This window comes from Monodelphis domestica, chromosome 4 (assembly GCF_027887165.1).
Source record: "Monodelphis domestica isolate mMonDom1 chromosome 4, mMonDom1.pri, whole genome shotgun sequence".
Classification (NCBI taxonomy): domain Eukaryota; kingdom Metazoa; phylum Chordata; class Mammalia; order Didelphimorphia; family Didelphidae; genus Monodelphis; species Monodelphis domestica.
Genome location: NC_077230.1, coordinates 378,767,668 through 378,785,293, shown reverse-complemented (window position 1 = coordinate 378,785,293; position 17,626 = coordinate 378,767,668). Strand labels below are relative to the sequence as shown.

The 17,626-nt window shown below is 53.2% G+C and overlaps 1 protein-coding gene across 4 annotated transcripts; it reads left to right on the top strand.

Annotated features, from left to right (window-relative positions):
- The first annotated feature begins 65 nt into the window (after positions 1 to 65).
- On the top strand, positions 66 to 17,233 carry SYTL1 (synaptotagmin like 1). Of its 4 annotated transcripts, XM_007491384.3 has the most exons (16): positions 66 to 3,815; positions 4,834 to 4,961; positions 6,675 to 6,923; positions 9,462 to 9,610; positions 9,950 to 10,004; positions 10,099 to 10,150; positions 10,478 to 10,553; positions 13,155 to 13,381; positions 13,701 to 13,835; positions 14,389 to 14,555; positions 14,645 to 14,747; positions 15,144 to 15,302; positions 16,069 to 16,147; positions 16,251 to 16,350; positions 16,445 to 16,650; positions 17,023 to 17,233. In XM_007491384.3, the coding sequence occupies exons 3-16, from the start codon at positions 6,796 to 6,798 to the stop codon at positions 17,160 to 17,162; spliced, it is 1,776 nt and encodes a 591-aa protein (XP_007491446.2). In that variant the 5' UTR covers positions 66 to 3,815; positions 4,834 to 4,961; positions 6,675 to 6,795; the 3' UTR covers positions 17,163 to 17,233. The 4 variants fall into 4 exon arrangements, with proteins under 4 accessions (XP_007491446.2, XP_007491449.2, XP_056651438.1 ...); XM_007491387.3 differs by lacking the exon at positions 10,099 to 10,150 and having other exon boundaries at positions 9,950 to 9,993; positions 10,502 to 10,553; XM_056795460.1 differs by lacking the exon at positions 66 to 3,815 and having other exon boundaries at positions 4,819 to 4,961.
- Positions 17,234 to 17,626: the final 393 nt, after the last annotated feature.

Sequence of the window (17,626 nt, the reverse complement as noted above, 5' to 3'; positions counted from 1 at the left end):
AAGAATCCTTAGGAGCCTGAGCCCTCCTCCTAAACTGAGGACCAGAAACCTGAACCACCAAAGCAGTCTCCTCATTCCTGGGATGTGATTGGCCCATCCCCAGGAAGATTAAGATTTGTGAAGGAATCCCTGAATTGTTCCTGAAAGCACAGAATCCCTCCATATACTTGTAGTAGTAGCTCCTGCCCTAACTTCAGTGTCAATGTCACAATCTGGGAAAGGAGAAGAGAGGGACTTAGCTCCTAACCTAATCCAATCCTGGGGATAGGGGCAGAACCTTAACACCCCGGTCCTTATGTTCTGTAGGAAATAGAATCTGAATGGGAAGCATCACATCTCCCCTGGAACATCACCAACAAGTGGTCCTCCATTGGCAGGGGGTTCACTACCTCCTGGGACTCATCATTTCAATTCTGACAATTCTTACTGGGGCAAAAGGCCAGATGATGCAGTGGCTTGAGAGCTGGCCTCTGACCCAAGGCCTAGATTCTACTGACACAACTTAAACTTCCTGACGTTGTGGCCTGGTCCCTTAAGCTCTCAGTGGTCCAGGCAACTCAGAAAGAGAAGGGCATTGTTAGAGAGTGCCCTGTACCATTGAAATGACAGGCCCAGCTCCTATCATCGCTTCCTTATTATTGGGAACCTTCCTCTAGTTCCCAGTTCTTCCCACTGAGGCCAGACTGAACATGTCCAATCCTTACTCTTCAGTATGACAGCCCTTCAAGTCCTCAAAGATAGCTGTCACTTTCCTCCCAAGTCTTCTCCAGGTTAAACATGTCCTTCAATCAGTTTCCTCCCCATGGCATGCTTCCCTGGTCAGTGCCCTCACTGCCCACCCGCTTGTCAATATCCTCCCAAAATAGGAGACCCTGAACTGAACCCAAGGCCTGATGGGGTCTGATCAGCTCTCAGCAGTGGACCTTAGGAATCAGAGGGGCAGACTAGAGGCCTGAACTGAGCAGCAGCTAGCTTCCTGTCGGGAAGCCTTGAGGCCCAAATGGGTTGGAAGCAGAATCCCCTCTGCACCTTCATTATGTCTGGTCCAGGACCAATAGCATTCTACCCCAGGACATACCCGTAAGGAGTTCAATCAACTAAGGATCTATCAAACAATTAGGCCCCGTGAAGACTATAGAAACTAGTTCCTTGCTCCCTTAGAGGCCTTTCAGCCTAGTTTGGGCCAACAGGCCACGAGAAAGTATGCAATTAAGAGCCAAATTAATGTCTACATGCAGTTGTTGCCTTTAGGCATTCAGAAGGAGGACATGATCATCTGGGAAGGTTGTGGAGTAGAAAGCTGGGTCTTGAAGGATACACAGAATTCATAGACAGGAAAGGAGACTGTGTTCTGGGTTAGTAGGGGTGAAGGACAGGACATTCAAGATACCAGTGAGAGCAAAATGTGGGAGGCAGGAAAATAGGAGCCGTGCTTCCAGGACATGGTGAAGCTGGTTTGACTGGTGCAGAGCCTGGAAAAGCAGGTTAGAGCTAGCGATGAAGGACTCAAATCTATTTAAATTGTCAGTCCAGTTGAAAATGTAATCCTCTTACTTGAGTGACCTTAAGTAAATCACTTCATTTCTCTGCTACAGTTCCCTCATGCAGAAATGGAGGGATTGGACCATATGACCTTTTAGATTTCCTGCAGTAAGTTCTAAGATCCTCAGAATGAGCTGCCTTGAAGCAGTAAGCTCCCCGTCACCAGAAATGTTTGAGCAGAAACCAAATGTCCTAGGGTGGTTGTGGAGCCAATGTGTGCTCTGGGCCCCTTTGTCCCTAAAATGGGATGGCTAACAAGGAGCCATCGACAAGGAAGTGCCTGACCAGACATGTTTAAAAAGGATTAATTAGCTTTCCAGTGTGTACAGGAGGGATTGGAGGAGAGGCTAGAGGCAGGGAGAAAGTGAGGTAGCTGTTGAAAGAAGCCAGATGCAAGGTGATCTGCACCTTAACTAGGGAGAGAGCCATAGGAATGCAAGGAAGCCCAGGTTGCAATGTGAGAAAGGACATTAGCACGTTTCAGCTTGTTTGAAGGAGAACAACCATCATGGTGCAAGGCCTGAAGACGAGCCCAGCAGAAGATTGATTAAAGGCACTTGGGCTGCTTAGTCTGGAGAAGATGAACAGTCAGAGATGGGCTTCCTGTCTTCAAGGATTGGATTCGTGCTGTTTGTGCTAGGGGGTTAGGGAGAAGTTAAGGAGAAGCAGATGAGGGTTCAATAGGAAATATAAGAGCCATCCACTAGCTGACACAGGAGGTCTTCAAGGGGAGGTTTAGTGACCACTTGTTGATATCCTAGTTCCTGTTAAGTCATTATAGGCCAAACGATGACCTCCAAAGACCCTTCTCTTAACCCCAATGTTCTGTGAGTCAGGAAAAGGAAGGAGTGGAATTGCTGTCCACTCATACAAGCTGGGCAAGAAGTGGATGAGAAACAGGAATAGGCAACATCTAGGCTGTAGACATGTTTGAGATGGCGTCTGTGTGGGAAGATGAGGGACAGAGTGTATAAGCCAGGGAGAAATCAGGGGCACAATCTATGAGAGCCCAAGGACTAGACTGGGTAGATAGGAGGAAGCCATTGGAAGGAGGTGGGTTTGTCTTTTTAGGAAGTGGTTTTTAAAAACATTTTTAAGTGCTCCAAAAAGCAACAGTCCATGGTTCTATGCTTTTTCTTAGATAATGAGAGATTTAGATAAAAATAAAGATAAATGATTTTCTTAGATAATTACCCTGGGCTAGGATAAGGGAAAGAGTGGAGAGGGTCCCCTTCCATTGGCCTGGATCTCTATCCAAGGACTTTGGTGGGAGCAGTGGAATGAGTCTTTTTTTTCCTCTTTAAAGTTTTATTTATTTAATTGATTAATTTAGAATATTTCCCATGGTTACATGATTCGTGTTCTTTCCCTCCCCCATCCTGTAGCCAAAGAGTAATTCCACTGGGTTTTACATGTATCATTGATCCAGATCTGTTTAGTGGAATGAGTCATTCAGCTGTGGGCAGGAGAAGCCAGGGTCCCTCCACCTGGGCACAAAGAGACAGGGACCCTCTACAATATTTGCCGTGCCTGGAGGGCTGCATAAAAACCCAACATCTTGAGCTGGACCGGTTCATAAAGGTCACTTGGTCCATCCAAGTTTATCCATGGAAGGGACAGGTTTCTGAAAGGTAAGTGATGTAGAAGGGATGCATTTAGAGATAAATGGGGCCATCCAATCCGAGCCCCTGATTTTGCAAATGAGGAAATGGGTCCAGAGAGGGGAACGTAACCTGTTGAAGGCCACCCAGGCAGGAAAGAGCTGAATGGGATTCACACTCGAGTCCTTGGACTCCTCCAGTCACAGAATGTCAGGGTTGGCAGGGACCTGGGGGGCCCTCTGTGCCGTCCCATAGCAGCGGAGGAAAGATGCCCTGAACAATGTACACCGGCCTAGAAAAGCCCGATTCTGGAAGAACTCCAAGGACCACCTCCATATAGCTTCTAGTCTGTCCAAGCAAAGGGATAATAACATTTTTGCTTTGGGTCGACTGATCTTTCCAGGATTAGAGAACTCCGGAGAGGGAAAAGCCACCCCAACTGTTTTCATTCGCCTCATCGGCCCGCCTGCGACAGGGAATGACGTCAGTGGGGCCTTCCAGAAGGGCACGTACCGTGTCAGGTGGTGAGGTGAGGGTTACCCAGTACCCGCCGAGATAAGAGGTTATCTGAGCCCCTGGAGGTGGAGGCCGCGCCGAGTCAAGGCTAGTCCCTGAGAGAGAGCGGGCGTCTTCGGGGCGGCCTCTCGTGGCCACAACGGGGACTGCACACAGGTGGGCATAGCCGGATCGCTGATTTAAAGCTGAACTTAGGCGTCTTTTACGCTGGCGCCTTCCTTCCTTTTTTTTTTATAATTTGCAAATGTGTTTTTTTCCTGATTTTTATCCCCTTCACTTTTTTTTTCAATTTGAACATTATTTTATTTGGTCATTTTCAAACATTATTCCTTGGAAACAAAGATCATTTTCTTTTCCTCCCCCCCCATAGCCTACGGCGATTCCACGGGGTATCACATGTGTCTTTCATTCAAACCCATTTCCATGTTGCTGGTATTTGTATTAGGGTGTTCATTTAGAGTCTCTCCTCAGTCATGTCCCCTCAACCCCAGTTCGCCTTCCTTTTTCAAAGGAGGAAACTGAGGCCTAGAGAAATGGGACGACTTGCTCACAGTCACACAGGCAGTTAGTAATTGAGCTAGGATTAGCCCCCCAAATCCTTTTGCTCCAAATTCATGTTCTTATCGGTCTCTTCTATATCCCCTCTGCCTGTGGAGCCTCTTCGTCCATGGGAGAAACCACCACTTCTTGTGGGGAGCCTCCCTGGGGAAGTTCCAGCCACTAGTTGCCCAGCTGCCTTTTTGGATAAATCATTCATTTCAGGAAGACGGAATTTGGGGTGGAGTGGGGTGGGGTGGAGGGAGCTGCCTTGCTCCTGTTCTCTCCTCTCCTCTTCCAATCTCTGGAGGCACATCTGGGGGAAGGAAATAATCACTCAGGAAGGATCAGAAGACCAAACTGAGTTTCTAGCTTTCCTTCCGGTGAGGCAGGTCTGCCCATTTCACAGCTGCAGTCATTGAGGCCCAGAAAAAGGAAGCGAGTTCCTCAAAATCCCACAGTAAGTCTGAGTTGGAATAGAACGCCGATCTGTGCATCTGGGTCTGGGGCCAGAGCGCTGTGCCCCACTAGGCCAGACAGTGGAGGTCTCTGTGGGGAGCTGAGAGTCCGGGCTGGGCAGGGGCAGGCTCCAGGCCCGGTTTTGCAGCAGACTCTGTAGGTGTTTCCTCCTCCCCAGGTTGAGTCAGCTTTAGACCTCAGTTGCTCCTCTCTGTGGCGGATCTGGCTAACCTGCCTGCCCTGGCCAGCACAACGGAGGAATCGAGGTCTCCTTAGCACAGAGCTACCCATCCCGGATCCCAACAGGTAATGTCCCCCCTGCCGCGGGGCATTGGAAGCCTCCAGCAGGGAGACCATGCTCACCTTTGGGTGGAGAACAGGCGGCACTCTCTTCTACAGCTCCCCCAGGCCCTCCACAGACTTTGGGGCACCTCCTCTGCCCCCCCAACTACCAAGGGGAGGGCTGCGGCAGTGTGTGTCCGGGACCTCTGCCCTGGAGACTGTGGGGGACGTAGGAGCCCCGGATTTAGTTCTTGTTTGTCTCTCTCGAGTAGAGAGGGATCTGGGGATGGGAGCCGCCTCCAGAGTCGGGGAGCTGGGACATCAGGCAGGCTTGGGCCACAGGCCCCCCCAACACGCACAGCAGGGCCCCAGAACCCAGGGGGTGCGCTGGACAAAAATGTCCAAGTAGAGCCCCGCTGCACATCACACCAGAGCCCGAGTGCACAGACAGCCCACCCGGGTCCCTGCAGGGGTACAGGGACATCTCCCAGAGACCCAGAAGACCCACACGGACAGCCAACACCCAAAGAGGAGAAAGTAGACACCAACCAAACAGACAGCTGACACACTGCCCACGCTGCCGTGGGCCGGCCCCAGCTGGCTGGCATGGAGGCTCCCAGCTCTGTGGCAGGCCCCCCCACTCCCTCCCCAGGTCCACCTGCAGCTCGCCCGTCTGACCCAGGGGGAGTAAACAGCGCCCGGGCTTGGGGCATCTGGCTGGCTGTAGTTTGGGGTGTTCTGGCCATAGCCCATCCCTCTCTCTCATCCCCTCCCGTTTGCTTCTCTCCTCTTGTTAAACCCTTCCCTCCCTACCCCAGCCTCAGCCGCCCGGCTGGCTCTAGAGAGAAAGAAACAGGAGTTTGGGCAGGTCTGAGTTCGATCTGGACTCTCGGCCGGCCAGGAGCTGGGGTGAGGCCCCCCCAAATCAGAGAGCAAGGGGAGGGAGCCCGGGGCTGCTAGAGTGAGTGCTGACTCAGGCTGGGAGGGGTGTTGGGGCGTAAGGGCACAGGACAAGAGCTGCCTGCTCTCTTTAGTGGGCAGGAAGGGAAGGCTGGGAAGCCTTGGGAGGTTTTCTAGATCTGGAGATCACCTCTGGGGAAGCAGCAGGCACCTCAGGCTTGTCCTTGGGGCACATTCCTTCTCCCGAGTCCTTCTTGGGTGGGGATGCCATCTTGATATCCTATGCCCAAGGAGGCTGAGAAAGACCCGGCATGCTGTTTCTCCAGGAACAAAGTCAAGGACGGTGTTCTGCCTGGCACAGCCGGGCTCCAGGGCCATCCCTGCAGCCAGGGGCCCGGGAAGGGGTAGAGGGAGCAGGTGCAGAGCTCTGAGCGGCAGGAGCAGGGACGCTACCTGGATTGGGGCTAAGGGGCAAAGGGGGTGAGTGTGGGAGGAAGTTGGGGGAGGTTGCCTCACACAGGAAGGCAGAGGCCGGTTCAGGGTAGAGGTGGGGGACGGATGTGGGGGAGTGAATCTCTGTGTGTCTGTGCACATGTAAGAATAGGCTTGCTGGGTCTCTACTGACCATACCCCTGCTGGCATCCTCTGCACTGACTGCCCTCCCTGTTGTCCTTCTCACCCCAACCCCAGCAGAAGCAGACCCGGGCCCTTGTCAGGCCCAGGGGTCAGGGAGGCAAGTGACTCGGGCCCAAGGGGGTGCTGCCGGGACCTCTCCCAGGGAAACGGGCACTGCTTGTTGCTAGACCAAGTGGCCTGACCTTCTGGCCATCTCCTTAGGGACAAGCTGCCCACGGGCAGCCTGCACATGGCTACCAACGGATGTCACTGAGTGTGCCGAGGACGTCCGAAGGATCCCTCTACCACAGGGGGTGCTGGGGGCGCTCAGCCCTGCCATCCCATGGCGTATGAAGTGGAGGCAGAAACGCTTCTGGATCTCAGCTTCCTTACTGAGGAGGAGCGGGATGCTATTGCCAGTGTCCTGAGCAGGGATGCCCGTCTGCGCCAGCTGGAGGAGGGAAGGGTCAGGTGAGGGTGGAAGCTGGGCGAGGGAGGGCAGGAATCAGAGGCAGAGGGACAGAACGATCGCTTCAGAGAACATAAGAGCTGGAAGGGGCCTCAGAGCACCGGCTGTTAGCTCAGTAAAGTTAGAATATAGAAAAGAAACTAGACCGTGCAATGTCAGAGCAGAACGTTAGAGCTGGGACCTTCATAGAGCAAGTTTAGAATATCCAGGAGCAAAGCGTCGCAGAGATCGCCTGTCTAGAGTTCAGAACAGGCCTTGAGAGCATCCGTTACATTATCCTTGTGGACAAGATGGAGAGATTTGGGATTCGGTGAATAACCCAGGCGGTACCCATTAGCGGACTGATGTCAGCGTGCAGAAAACCCTGCAGTGGAGCCCCCCAGGGCTCTGTCCTTGGCCAGTGCCACCCAACAGTCTTATCGGTGATCCGGATAAAGTTGCAAATGGAATAGTTGTCTCCTTTGGGGTTGACACAAAGCTGGAAGGGAGCAGTGACTTGTTGGATGGCAGAGTGAGGACACCAAAGTACTCAGAGGGCTGCCAACAATGGCCCCAGCCTAAGAATATGGAACGTAATATGGATAAATGCAAAGTCCTGCTCAGGTTCAAATCAACTCTGCAAGCACAGGATGTGAGAGCTGTACCCAGAGAGCAGTTCCTGTAGAAAGAAAGAGAGCCAGCGATTTAGTGGACCACAGGCACAGTGCTGCAGCATAGAAGACAACCAAGGCTCTCCTATGTTGCATTCAGAAAGGTTTATTTGCTCCTGGTCTGATGACATAGGGCGCATTGGCTCTAGTTCTGGGTGCTGTGTTTGAGGGAGAACTTCAAGGAGCTAGAACTTGCCTAGAAGAGGGTGATCAGGTTCCAGAGGACTGAATATCATACTACAGGGGTGTCAGCTGAAGGAAGTGGAGAAGAGATGACTTGGGGGATGTGATAAGCTGTCTTGTAGATAAGAGACAGGACCTGAATTTGAGATTTCCTTGCTTTGGAACTTGAGCATGAGGAAACTCCAGAAAGCCAGTCAACAAGCCTACTGTGTGCCAAGCATTGTGCTAGGTACTGGAAAGTATAAAGAAAGGCAGTACTAGGGAGGTCCTGATCTAAATGGAGGAGACAACTTGTAAAAACAAGATATATGTAGGATAAATTGGGGAATAATTCAACAGAGGGAAAGCACTAACTTTAAGGGGCAACAAGTCCCCTTCTTGTAGAAAGTGGGATTTTAGGTAGGCCTGCAAGGAAGGCAGGGAGGCAGATGTGGAGGGAGAGAGTTCCAGGCATGGGGGACAGCCAGTGAAAACATTGGGAGATGGAGTGTCTTAGATTCAGGACCAGTCAGGTGGCCAGTGTCACTGGATCAAAGAGTACATGTTGAGGGATAAGGCATGAGGACTAGAAATGTACAAGGTTAGCAAAGGCTTTAAAATCCATAAAATAGAGCAACTGGGTAGTTCAGTGGATAGAGAGTCAGGCCCAGAGAAGGGAGGTCCTGGGTTCAAATCTAGATTTAGACATTTCCTACATGTGTGACCCTGGGCAAGTCACTTAACCCCAATTACTTAGCCTTTACCACTCTTCTGCCTTGGAACTCATACCCAGTATTGATTCTAAGATAAAAGGCAAGGGTTTTTTTTTAAGACTTCTAAAATGGAGATAGTACTAGCACCTGTCACTCAGGGTTGTTGTGAGGACCAAAGGAGATGATTTTAAAGCTGTAGCACAGTGACTGGCATATAATAAGCACTACATACATGTTTGTATTTGTTATTATTGTTATTATACAGAAGATTTCATGCTATATTTTATTGAGTCCCTGAGACAATAGGAAACTACTGAAGTTTGTTGACTAGCAGGGGAAAGGGCTGACCTGGTCAGTCTTGAGCTTTAAGATCAATTTGGCAGATGGGTAGAGGATGAATTGGTGAAGGGAGAGACTGAGGCATAGGACCAAGGCAAGCTGTTCTTCTCTTCCCCCTCCTCCCCTCAACCAACTTTGAGTCTTAGAGAATACTAAGAGGTAAAAGTGATTTTCCAAGTCTCCAAGGCAGGGTGCATCAGAGGTGGAACTTAACTGAGATCTTCCTATCTCTAAGTAAAGCTGTCTATCCAGGATTCCAACCTGCTTCTCACACACCATGTAGAAGAAGGATTAAACTCCTTCCATTTGGCCCTAGAAGGAAGAAGCAGGAGCAATGGGTACAAGCTGCAAAGAGGCCAGTTTGAGGCTTCTGCGAGAGCTGTCCAGAGGTGTTGGTGCTGCCTTGTGGGGAAATGGGTTCTCCTTCATTGGAGGGCTTCAGGCGGAGGCCAGATGGCCCCTCAATATAAGTTGTAGATAACTGCTGAGGTCCCCTCCAGCTTTAAGATTTTGTAATTCTGGGAACATCTAGTTACTGAGTTTAATAGAGGAAAGAGCCTTGGGAAAGGGGAGAAGAGACAGAGAGTTAAAGAGGTTGGGATGTAGCTGGTTAGGGAGAGTTGCCAAGCCATTAGAGAATCTGCAACAAGCAAGGCCCGTGTTGCCATTTCCTCAGCAAGCTTCGAGCATCACTGGTGGACCCTGGGCAGCTGAAGACCCTGACAGGTGACTGGTTCAGAGATGCCCGCTCCCAGCGGCACCGCCATGCCCGCCTGGGCTCTGACCTTGTTCGAGCCTCCATCCGCCGGAAGAAGAGGTCCAGGGGTGAGGCACCGCTATTCCAGGGACTGAGCCCTACCCCACTCTCTCCCATCCCACTAACAATGCCAGGCAGGAGGTAGGCATTTGGATGCCTAGCTTGTGGGCCTCAGCCCTCCTGCCTTGCACACATCCCCTACCCTCCTTGTGGCTCAGAGTAAAGTCAGCCTCCCGGTCACTGTCTTCACCCACATTGTCCCTGTGAACCTGCACTCGTCTCTTCCTTGACCTTGACCTAAGGGGCAGAATGTCTCTGCTGGGAGGACTGGAACACTGTACCTAGCCTGCCCGGTGGGTGCAAGAACACCAGGGGTAGGGGACACTGAGGCCCTTACTTTGGCACAGGTGAGCCAGAGCTGGGGAGTGAAGGCGAACCTGAGGAGGAGGAGGTGGGCTCCAGGTAAGAGGGGAAGGGTTCCTAGGGTGTGCCCTCTGGGGTGCCAATGGGGCTGAGAGCTCCAGAAGCCCTTTCCCTAATCTCCTTTTCCCTGCAGTCTCAGGCTCTCCTTAGAGGTGCCCACCCCAGAGCGGGTCAGGGAAGCTGAGGTGAGTGGGGAGCATGCAGGAGCCCTGGGGACGAAGGGGACTGCCTTGGCTGGGGTTGGACTTTGGTGGGACTGGAGACCCTGAGTCACATCACAACCATCTCCTCCCACAAGCTTTAGGTCAGCCCTGGGCCTTAGAGGGAAGTACTTCAGCAAGAGTGGGAGGAGGCAGCTCTGGAACACGCTAAGCTGGTCCCACAGCTAAGGGTTCTCAGTCCCACCCTCAAGTGCAGGCCCTGGGCTCTAGAGTTCTACCTCTGACTCTACCCAGACCTCACCTCTGACCTCCCATTCTTCATTCTCTCTTCCTCGCCCTCCACCCTCCCAGCCCTCCCCTTCTCTGTCCTTCCAGGCTCCAGCCCCAACTCCAACTAAAGAAGAGCCCAGCTCCCAGGCCCAGGCAGGTGAGCATCCTTGTGTGGGGAGAGGGACAGAGAAAGACAATATTGGGCAGATGGGTTCTGGAGAAGTAGACAGGTCTGAATAAAAAATCTAGGCAGCTTGACTCAAGCAAAAAGACCTGAACTAGAAGTCACAAGATTTGAATTCTAGTTCTGCCATGAATGCTGTGTGACCTTGGGCAAGTCACCTTTCATAAACTCATTGACCATTAGAACTGGGAGGGCCTTTAGAACATAAAATGTCATGGCTTATAGGGACCTTAGACTATCTAATGCCAGTGCTGAGAGGACCCTTAACAGATGGAATGTCTGAGCTGGAAAAACCTCAGAACACAGAATGTCAGACCTGGGAGGGCCCTTAGACTAGCTAATGCAAGGCTGTGTAAAAATAAACCCTCCTCCTTTATTTTCAATGTGGGGAAAACTGATAGCCAAAGAGATAAGGTAAGACTGCATTTTCATAAGTGCCTACCACGTTGCCAGACACTGTGCTAATAAAGTATTATTTTCCCCCAAGCCTTATCTCATTTGACCTTTCTAACAACCCTGGAAGGTAGGTGGCATTTTCCCAAAAAAGCAAACAGAAGTTGAGCTTGCCTTAGGGTCTGAGGTTGGACTGGAACTCTGGTCTTCCTGACTCCAAGCCCAGTGCTCTAACCACTGCCCCACCAGCTGCTTCTAGAGGCGATTGTAAGTCAAGGCTGAAGCTGGAGTCTGGCCAACCCAGAGCTCTTGTTCATTACTTCTTAAGAACCTGTTCTCTTACTTGGGATGGTGGGGAGCAGACAGGGTGAGAGTGGGCAAGAGCAGCCGTTCTTGGGCTTTTTTTGTTCCATAGACCCCATTGGCAGTCAAGTGAAATTGCTGGATTCTTTCTCATAATAAGATTTTTAAATGCATACAATAAGTCAGCTTACAAAGGAAATCCATGCTTTAAACATTGTTTAATCAGATTATTGAAATGGTTATCGACATAGATTTATTTATTTTAAACCCCTACCTTCTGTTTTAGAATCAGTGTAACTTGCCTAGGGTCACACAGCTAGGAAGTGTCTGAGGCCAGGTTTGAACTGAGGGCTTTCAATTCCAGACATTGCCCTCTCTCTGCTGAGCCACCTAGCTGTCCCAGGTGACATATTTTAAAAAACAACAGGCCATCCTGAGATCTCTGGACCTTTTGGGGTTGGTGTTGAGAAGTGAAGGACCCCTGGACTAGATGGATTGAGGCTTTTCCCAGCTCTAACATTTGTTGTTGTTCTGAGGTAGCTTCCAGGCAAGACAACCTATTTTCTTCCTATTTCTTAAGATCTCTGACAGTTAACATGAATTAAGGTCCAACTGAGTATAAAACACGCTACTGGGGAAAGATGCAAAACATCACTTTGACCCACCTTCATGGAATTTGCAACCAACACAGATAGCTGTACTATACAATAATAAGAAGTGCTTGGAAGGAAGGGACAGCCTGGTATGGTACACTGGAGTTATAGTTAGGAAGAGCCATGGCACCTCTGTCAAATATTAGTGGTATGACCACAGAAGGAAGGAAATAAGTACTTATTAAGTGTTTACTGTGTGCCAGGTGCTTTACAAATATTACCTCACGTGGTTCTCACCACAACCCTGGGAGGCATGGGTTATTATCCCCATTTTACAATTGAGGAAACTGAGGCACATCGGGTCACACAGCTTGTTGTATGTTCTCAAAGAGGGCCAATGACATCACAGAGTGATATTCTGACGTGTGCATGAATTGGATTTAAGGGCACAGAATCATTCACTCTCTTCCAGTTTCTAGTGACTCACAAAGGTCAGGTCTGTGATTGTGTCTGAGCTCGGATGTTCTTGATTCTGGCTCCTGTGTATGGGAATGTCACAACCCCTCTGAACTGGTTTCTTTACCTGTAAAACAGGCATGATACTTGTCAGTACCCAGAGGGTGGCTGTAAAACTCAGAGAGGTGTATGTAAAGACCTCCCTGTCTATTATTACTGTGTAATGCTTCTAATCCTCCATGGGCTAAAGTTCTTTCCATTCCTGACACTGCTTGTGCTGAAGTCCTTCCACCTCTAAAGTTCTGTGCTCTTAAGGGTCCTTCCAGCTCTGATGGTCTATGTTCTAAGGCTCCTTTTGGCTCTGAAATTCCATGTTCTGCGAAACCACCCATCTCTGACATCCTTCGTTCTAAGAACCATTCTGCCCTCTAAGGTCTCTCCCCAGCTCTGACCGTCCATGTTGTAAGGTGCCTCCCCAGTTCGATGGTTTATGATCTAAGGCTCCTTTCAGGTCTAATATTTCTCTCCTGACAGCCCCACTCCCCCAGAGGAGCGTCATAGATACACTGTAATTTCCCTGGGAAAATCATTGTGAAGTTGGTCAGTCCACAAGCACTTAGTAAGGGCATACTATGTGCTAAGGGCTGGGAGTGGGAAGAAAGACAGATACTTGCCAGGGGTCCCGCCATGCTTGGGCTTTGCACCAGGCTTTGGGGGGGGTCTCTCAGCTTTAGAGGTGTTCAGGCTGGGACAGTCACTGCCCTGGTTTGGGGTCTGGGGAGGTGATGAGTGTGGGAGGCTGTTCTGCAGCCTGCACTGTTCCTTGTAGTTCCAGGTACAGACCCCAACTCCGGGGTAGAGGGCTGGGAAAAAGAGAAGGTGGTGGTAGAAGAGAAGAAAGAGGCAAAGAAGGAGGAATCAGAGGAGGAGGAGGAGGAGACTAGAGCCCAAGAGGTCCAGGAACCGGAGCCGGAGCCGGAGCTGGGGCCAGAGCCTGAGCTGGGGTGGAAGAGGACAGGGAAGAGGAAGGAGGAACCCAACCCACCCCTAGTCCAGGTAGGCAGGTCTGCATCTGGAGCTTTCACAGCAGGCTGTTCCCAAGATATGGAGTGGAGATCCCAGCCTGGAGCACCTCTTTCTCTTACTCCCCACCTTCTCTGGCCTCTGAGCTCGGCTTCTCTCAGGGACCTTTGGGGGGGAAGTGCATGCTCCTAAGACCCCAGAGTTGAGTCCCCTCAAGCAAGAGGCCAGGGGGCTTGGGCAGCAGAGGGCCAGGATGGAGGCTTCTAAGGGAGGGAATGGGAGGGGGCCTTTGGCATCCTAATTAGTCCAAAGGTGGTTCTCCTTCCTCTCATTTTCTCTTCCTCCTCTTCAGGGTGAGCTTGGGCTCCAAAGATTGGAGAATGGGGAGGAGGAGCAGCCCTTAGGTTCCCCAAAGGGGGGCTTTGCTCCCCCCTTCAACCGCATGCTGAGTAATAGCTCCTCAGTGTCCAGCCTCAGCTCCTCCACGGTAAGGGGCAGGGTTGGGGGGGGTCCTGTGGGATCTTTGGGGAGGAGTATAGGGGCTGTGCAGACCCGGGCTTGCTCTCTGCCTGGTTCTGATAGGTCGTTTTACTCTGGGCTTTCCCTATACCTGTACTCTAAATGAGTTCCCATCCCTGTCTCAATCTAAACCCTGCTGGCTATCTCTCTGGGTCCCTCCCGTAGGCCAGTAACCATGGTGTGTCCCGACTCCATGCCATTTTCCCTGTCTATGCCCGGGATCTCACTGGGTTCCTTTCCTCCTCACTCCCGTGTCCCTCCCCTAGACCAGAGGCCATGATGTGCCCTCATCCTATCCCTTTTCCTGCCTTTGCCTCTCCCCTCGAAGGTTCCGGTAACCACGCCCCTTTCCCTAATTATGCCGATGTCCTCGCTGAACTCCCTATCCCTGCTAGCCATCTCTCGGGCCTCCCAACACCTGTGCCCACACTGAACCCCCGTCCCTCGCCCCTGGTCTCGTTGAACCCCCTCCCCACGCCTGTGTCCTTGCGGAGCCCCTGACCACCCCGTCGTGCCCACAGCTGAGTGGCAGTCAGCTGAGCCTGTACAGCGAGGGCGAGGCGGGAGCGGTGCCTGTGCGCGGCTCCATCCAGTTTTCGCTGCTCTATCAGCCGGTCCCCGGGGAGCTGCGGGTGCAGGTGATTCAGTGCCAGGGGCTGGCCCCCGCCCGGAAACGCCGCTCGGACCCGTGAGTGGGGAGACGGGGGAGGCTGGGGGAGCTTCAGCCCCGACCTTTGCAGGACTCCTCTGGACCCTAACTCGCACCCTCCTCCCTAGCTACGTGAAAAGCTACCTCCTCCCGGACAAGTCCCCGCAAAGCAAGCGTAAGACCGCAGTGAAAAAACGCAACCTGAACCCAGTGTTCAACGAAACTCTGCGGGTGAGGAGGTGCCAGGGGCGGGGCCAACGTGGATTTGGTTTACCGTTTAGGGAGGCAGGGCCAAGGCGGGCCAGCCGGGAGGGCGGGGCCGAAGAGCTGGAGCAAGCTTCAGGCCTGAGCTCAGGAGGCGGGACTTGAAGTTGGCGGGAGAGGCTCTTGCTAGAGGGCTGGGAGGAGTTGAGGTGCGGGTCTAAGAGTAGTTGAACCGGGGTAGAACTTGAATGACGAATCAGGGACGAGGCGGGCAGAGGGCGGGGCTTGAGGGTGGGGCAATTTGGAGGAGGGCGGGTCGGAGCTTGAAGGAGAATTCCATTGAAGGCGGATCAAAGGAGGGAGGGGGCGTAGCTGTGAGGGGGCGGGGCGCTGACTTAAACTCTCCACTTTTCCCGCCCCCAGTACTCCGTGGAGCAGGAGGATCTAGGCGGCCGCGTGCTTCACCTCTCCGTGTGGCACCACGAGAGCCTCGGCCGCAACCTCTTCCTGGGCGAGGTAGAGGTGCCCTTGAGCACGTGGGACTGGGCTTCCGAGTCCGCCTGGCTGCCCCTGCAGTCCCGGGTAAGGAAACCCGGGACCCTGACGCCCGCCTACCGGGACCTTCTTCAGATTCTGCCTGGCCATCCAATCCCCTCCTCTCAGATCCAACTTTCTTCCTCCAAACAGCATCCCCTGATGAATCCTCTTCTCTGCCCCCACCCCTAACGCATCCCCCTTTCCGTTCTCACTCCCTGATTCTTCCCCTCAGGCTCAATCCCTTGGAGCCCATCCTCTTGGACTCCTCCTCCTCCCCCAAGCGCCATCCCCTCATAAATCTATCCCCTGTTCCACCTGGACATCAGTGTCCAGAGCCCCTCTTTCGAGGCCCATTCTCCTAGCAGTTCTCTCAGGCCGGACCTCCTCCCCCAGAATACCCTTCTTGAGCCTCAATCCCCCAAGCGCCTCTCTGTTGAGGTCAACCCTCCCCGAGTTCTCTCGGCCTGACCCCCTCCTAAGGGTCCCTCTCCTCCCTTAATTCCAACAGTGCCAATCTGTGGAGCCCCACCTTCCCCAAACTTGTCTCGGCTCGAATCCCATTCAGCCAAGCATCCTTCTGTCCAGAAGCCTCCTCTCGAACCCCATCTCCCCAAGGATCCTCCTTTGGGTCTCACTCAGCCAAGAGCCTGCCTTTCTGGCCTCACTACCCCAAATTCTCTTCCTCTCCGACTCCAGCCCTCCAGACGCTCTCCTTTCAAGTCTGGGCCCTGGTAGGCCTTCCTCTCGGCCCCACCCCCTGAAGTAGCCTTTTCTCAGGTGCCGCCCTTGGTGACTCCTCCCTTCTCCACAGACCCCGCCTTCCCCCGACGGGCTCCCGAGCCGGGGGCAGCTCTCTTTGGCCCTCAAATTCATCCCCACCGGCGCTGAAGGTGAGTCCTCGCTGCAGGCCCCGCTGGGGTCCACGCTAGCTCGTGCAGGGGCGCAGCCCGCTGGGTGGGAGCGTAACCAGAGGACTTTCTCCTGGGGCTGCAGGTGCGGGGCTCCCTCCCAGTGGAGAGCTGCACTTCTGGGTGAAGGATGCACAGAACGTCGTCCCCTTCCGCCCTGGGCCCCTGGATTGCTACATCCAATGGTGAGAGCCCCGCCCCCATCACTGCCCTGCCGCCCGCCCCCCCCCGCCCCCCCCCCCCCCGCAGCTGTGCCCATTCTCCCACCCTGTACCCTAGCTCGGTGCTGCCCGATGACAGTCGGGCCAGCCGCCAGAGGACGCGGGTCGTGCGGCGGAGCTCGAGTCCAGTCTTCAATCACACCATGGTCTATGACGGCTTCGAGTCCTCTGACCTGCACCAGGCCTGTGCTGAGCTGACCCTGTGGGACTACGGCACCCTGGGCAGTCGCCTGCTGGGGGGCACTCGCCTCAGCCTGGGCACCGGTGAGTGGAGCACCAGGACCTTTTGGGACCAGAGGGGTGATCTGCTCAGGGGAGACTAGATGGTCTGGGGGGAGGGGAGGCACACAAAGCCAAGGGATTCTGGAGGGATGCAGTGAGGGAAAGAGAAGACTTGGAAAGGTAGCTCAGGGTGATCAGGGCGCCCAGGATGGAGGGGAGGCAGTGCTTGTGGGCCAACTTTCTGGAAGGCTGGGGATGGTTTGGGAGAAAGTGGTCTAGAGGGGGTGAGGCAATGCCAGCTCCCCCCCCCCCATGCCAAAGGTGCTTAAACAATGCAGACTGATTTCCCTGAGCGTGGGCAATACCCTCTGTAGGGCAGTGCCTGCCCATAAGCTTATACCTTCTGCCCACCAGGCAGCAGCTATGGGCTTCAGGTGCCATGGATGGACTCCACCCCTGAGGAGCAGCACCTGTGGCAGATGCTCTTGGCCCGGCCCTGTGAATGGGTGGATGGGCTTCTGCCCCTCAGGACCAATCTCACACCCAGGACGTAGCTGGGCCAGCCCCTGCCAAGTGCTGGGACAGGAGGAGAAGTGGACAATAAAGTCACTACCACAGGCTAAAAGGCCCTGGGTCTGCTTGGGGGCCTGAGGGATCTGGGAGGGTTCTGATTCTCTCCAAGGGGAAAAGGCCCCGAGGTTCCTGCACATCCTCCCTTCCTCTCCAACACAAAGAACTCTGGAATGGTGAAAGGGTCCTGCTTCCTGGCACCCTTGGGCTATGGCAATGAGGGAGGGGAGAAGAGCTACTCATCCTGAGCGCTGTTGGTTCTCCATACTCAAAGGTCACTTCTGAGAGGGCTGGGCCTCATCTTTTGCCCACTGTCCTTTTCCGTCCCCAGCCTCTGGCACCCAGCTTTGTCTTGTCTACCTTCTCTTCTCTTCTCTGGGCCTGTTTCTAGCACAGTGTGTCTATCTCTGCATCTCTGTCTGCCTTGTGTGGATCTCCATCTTTGTCT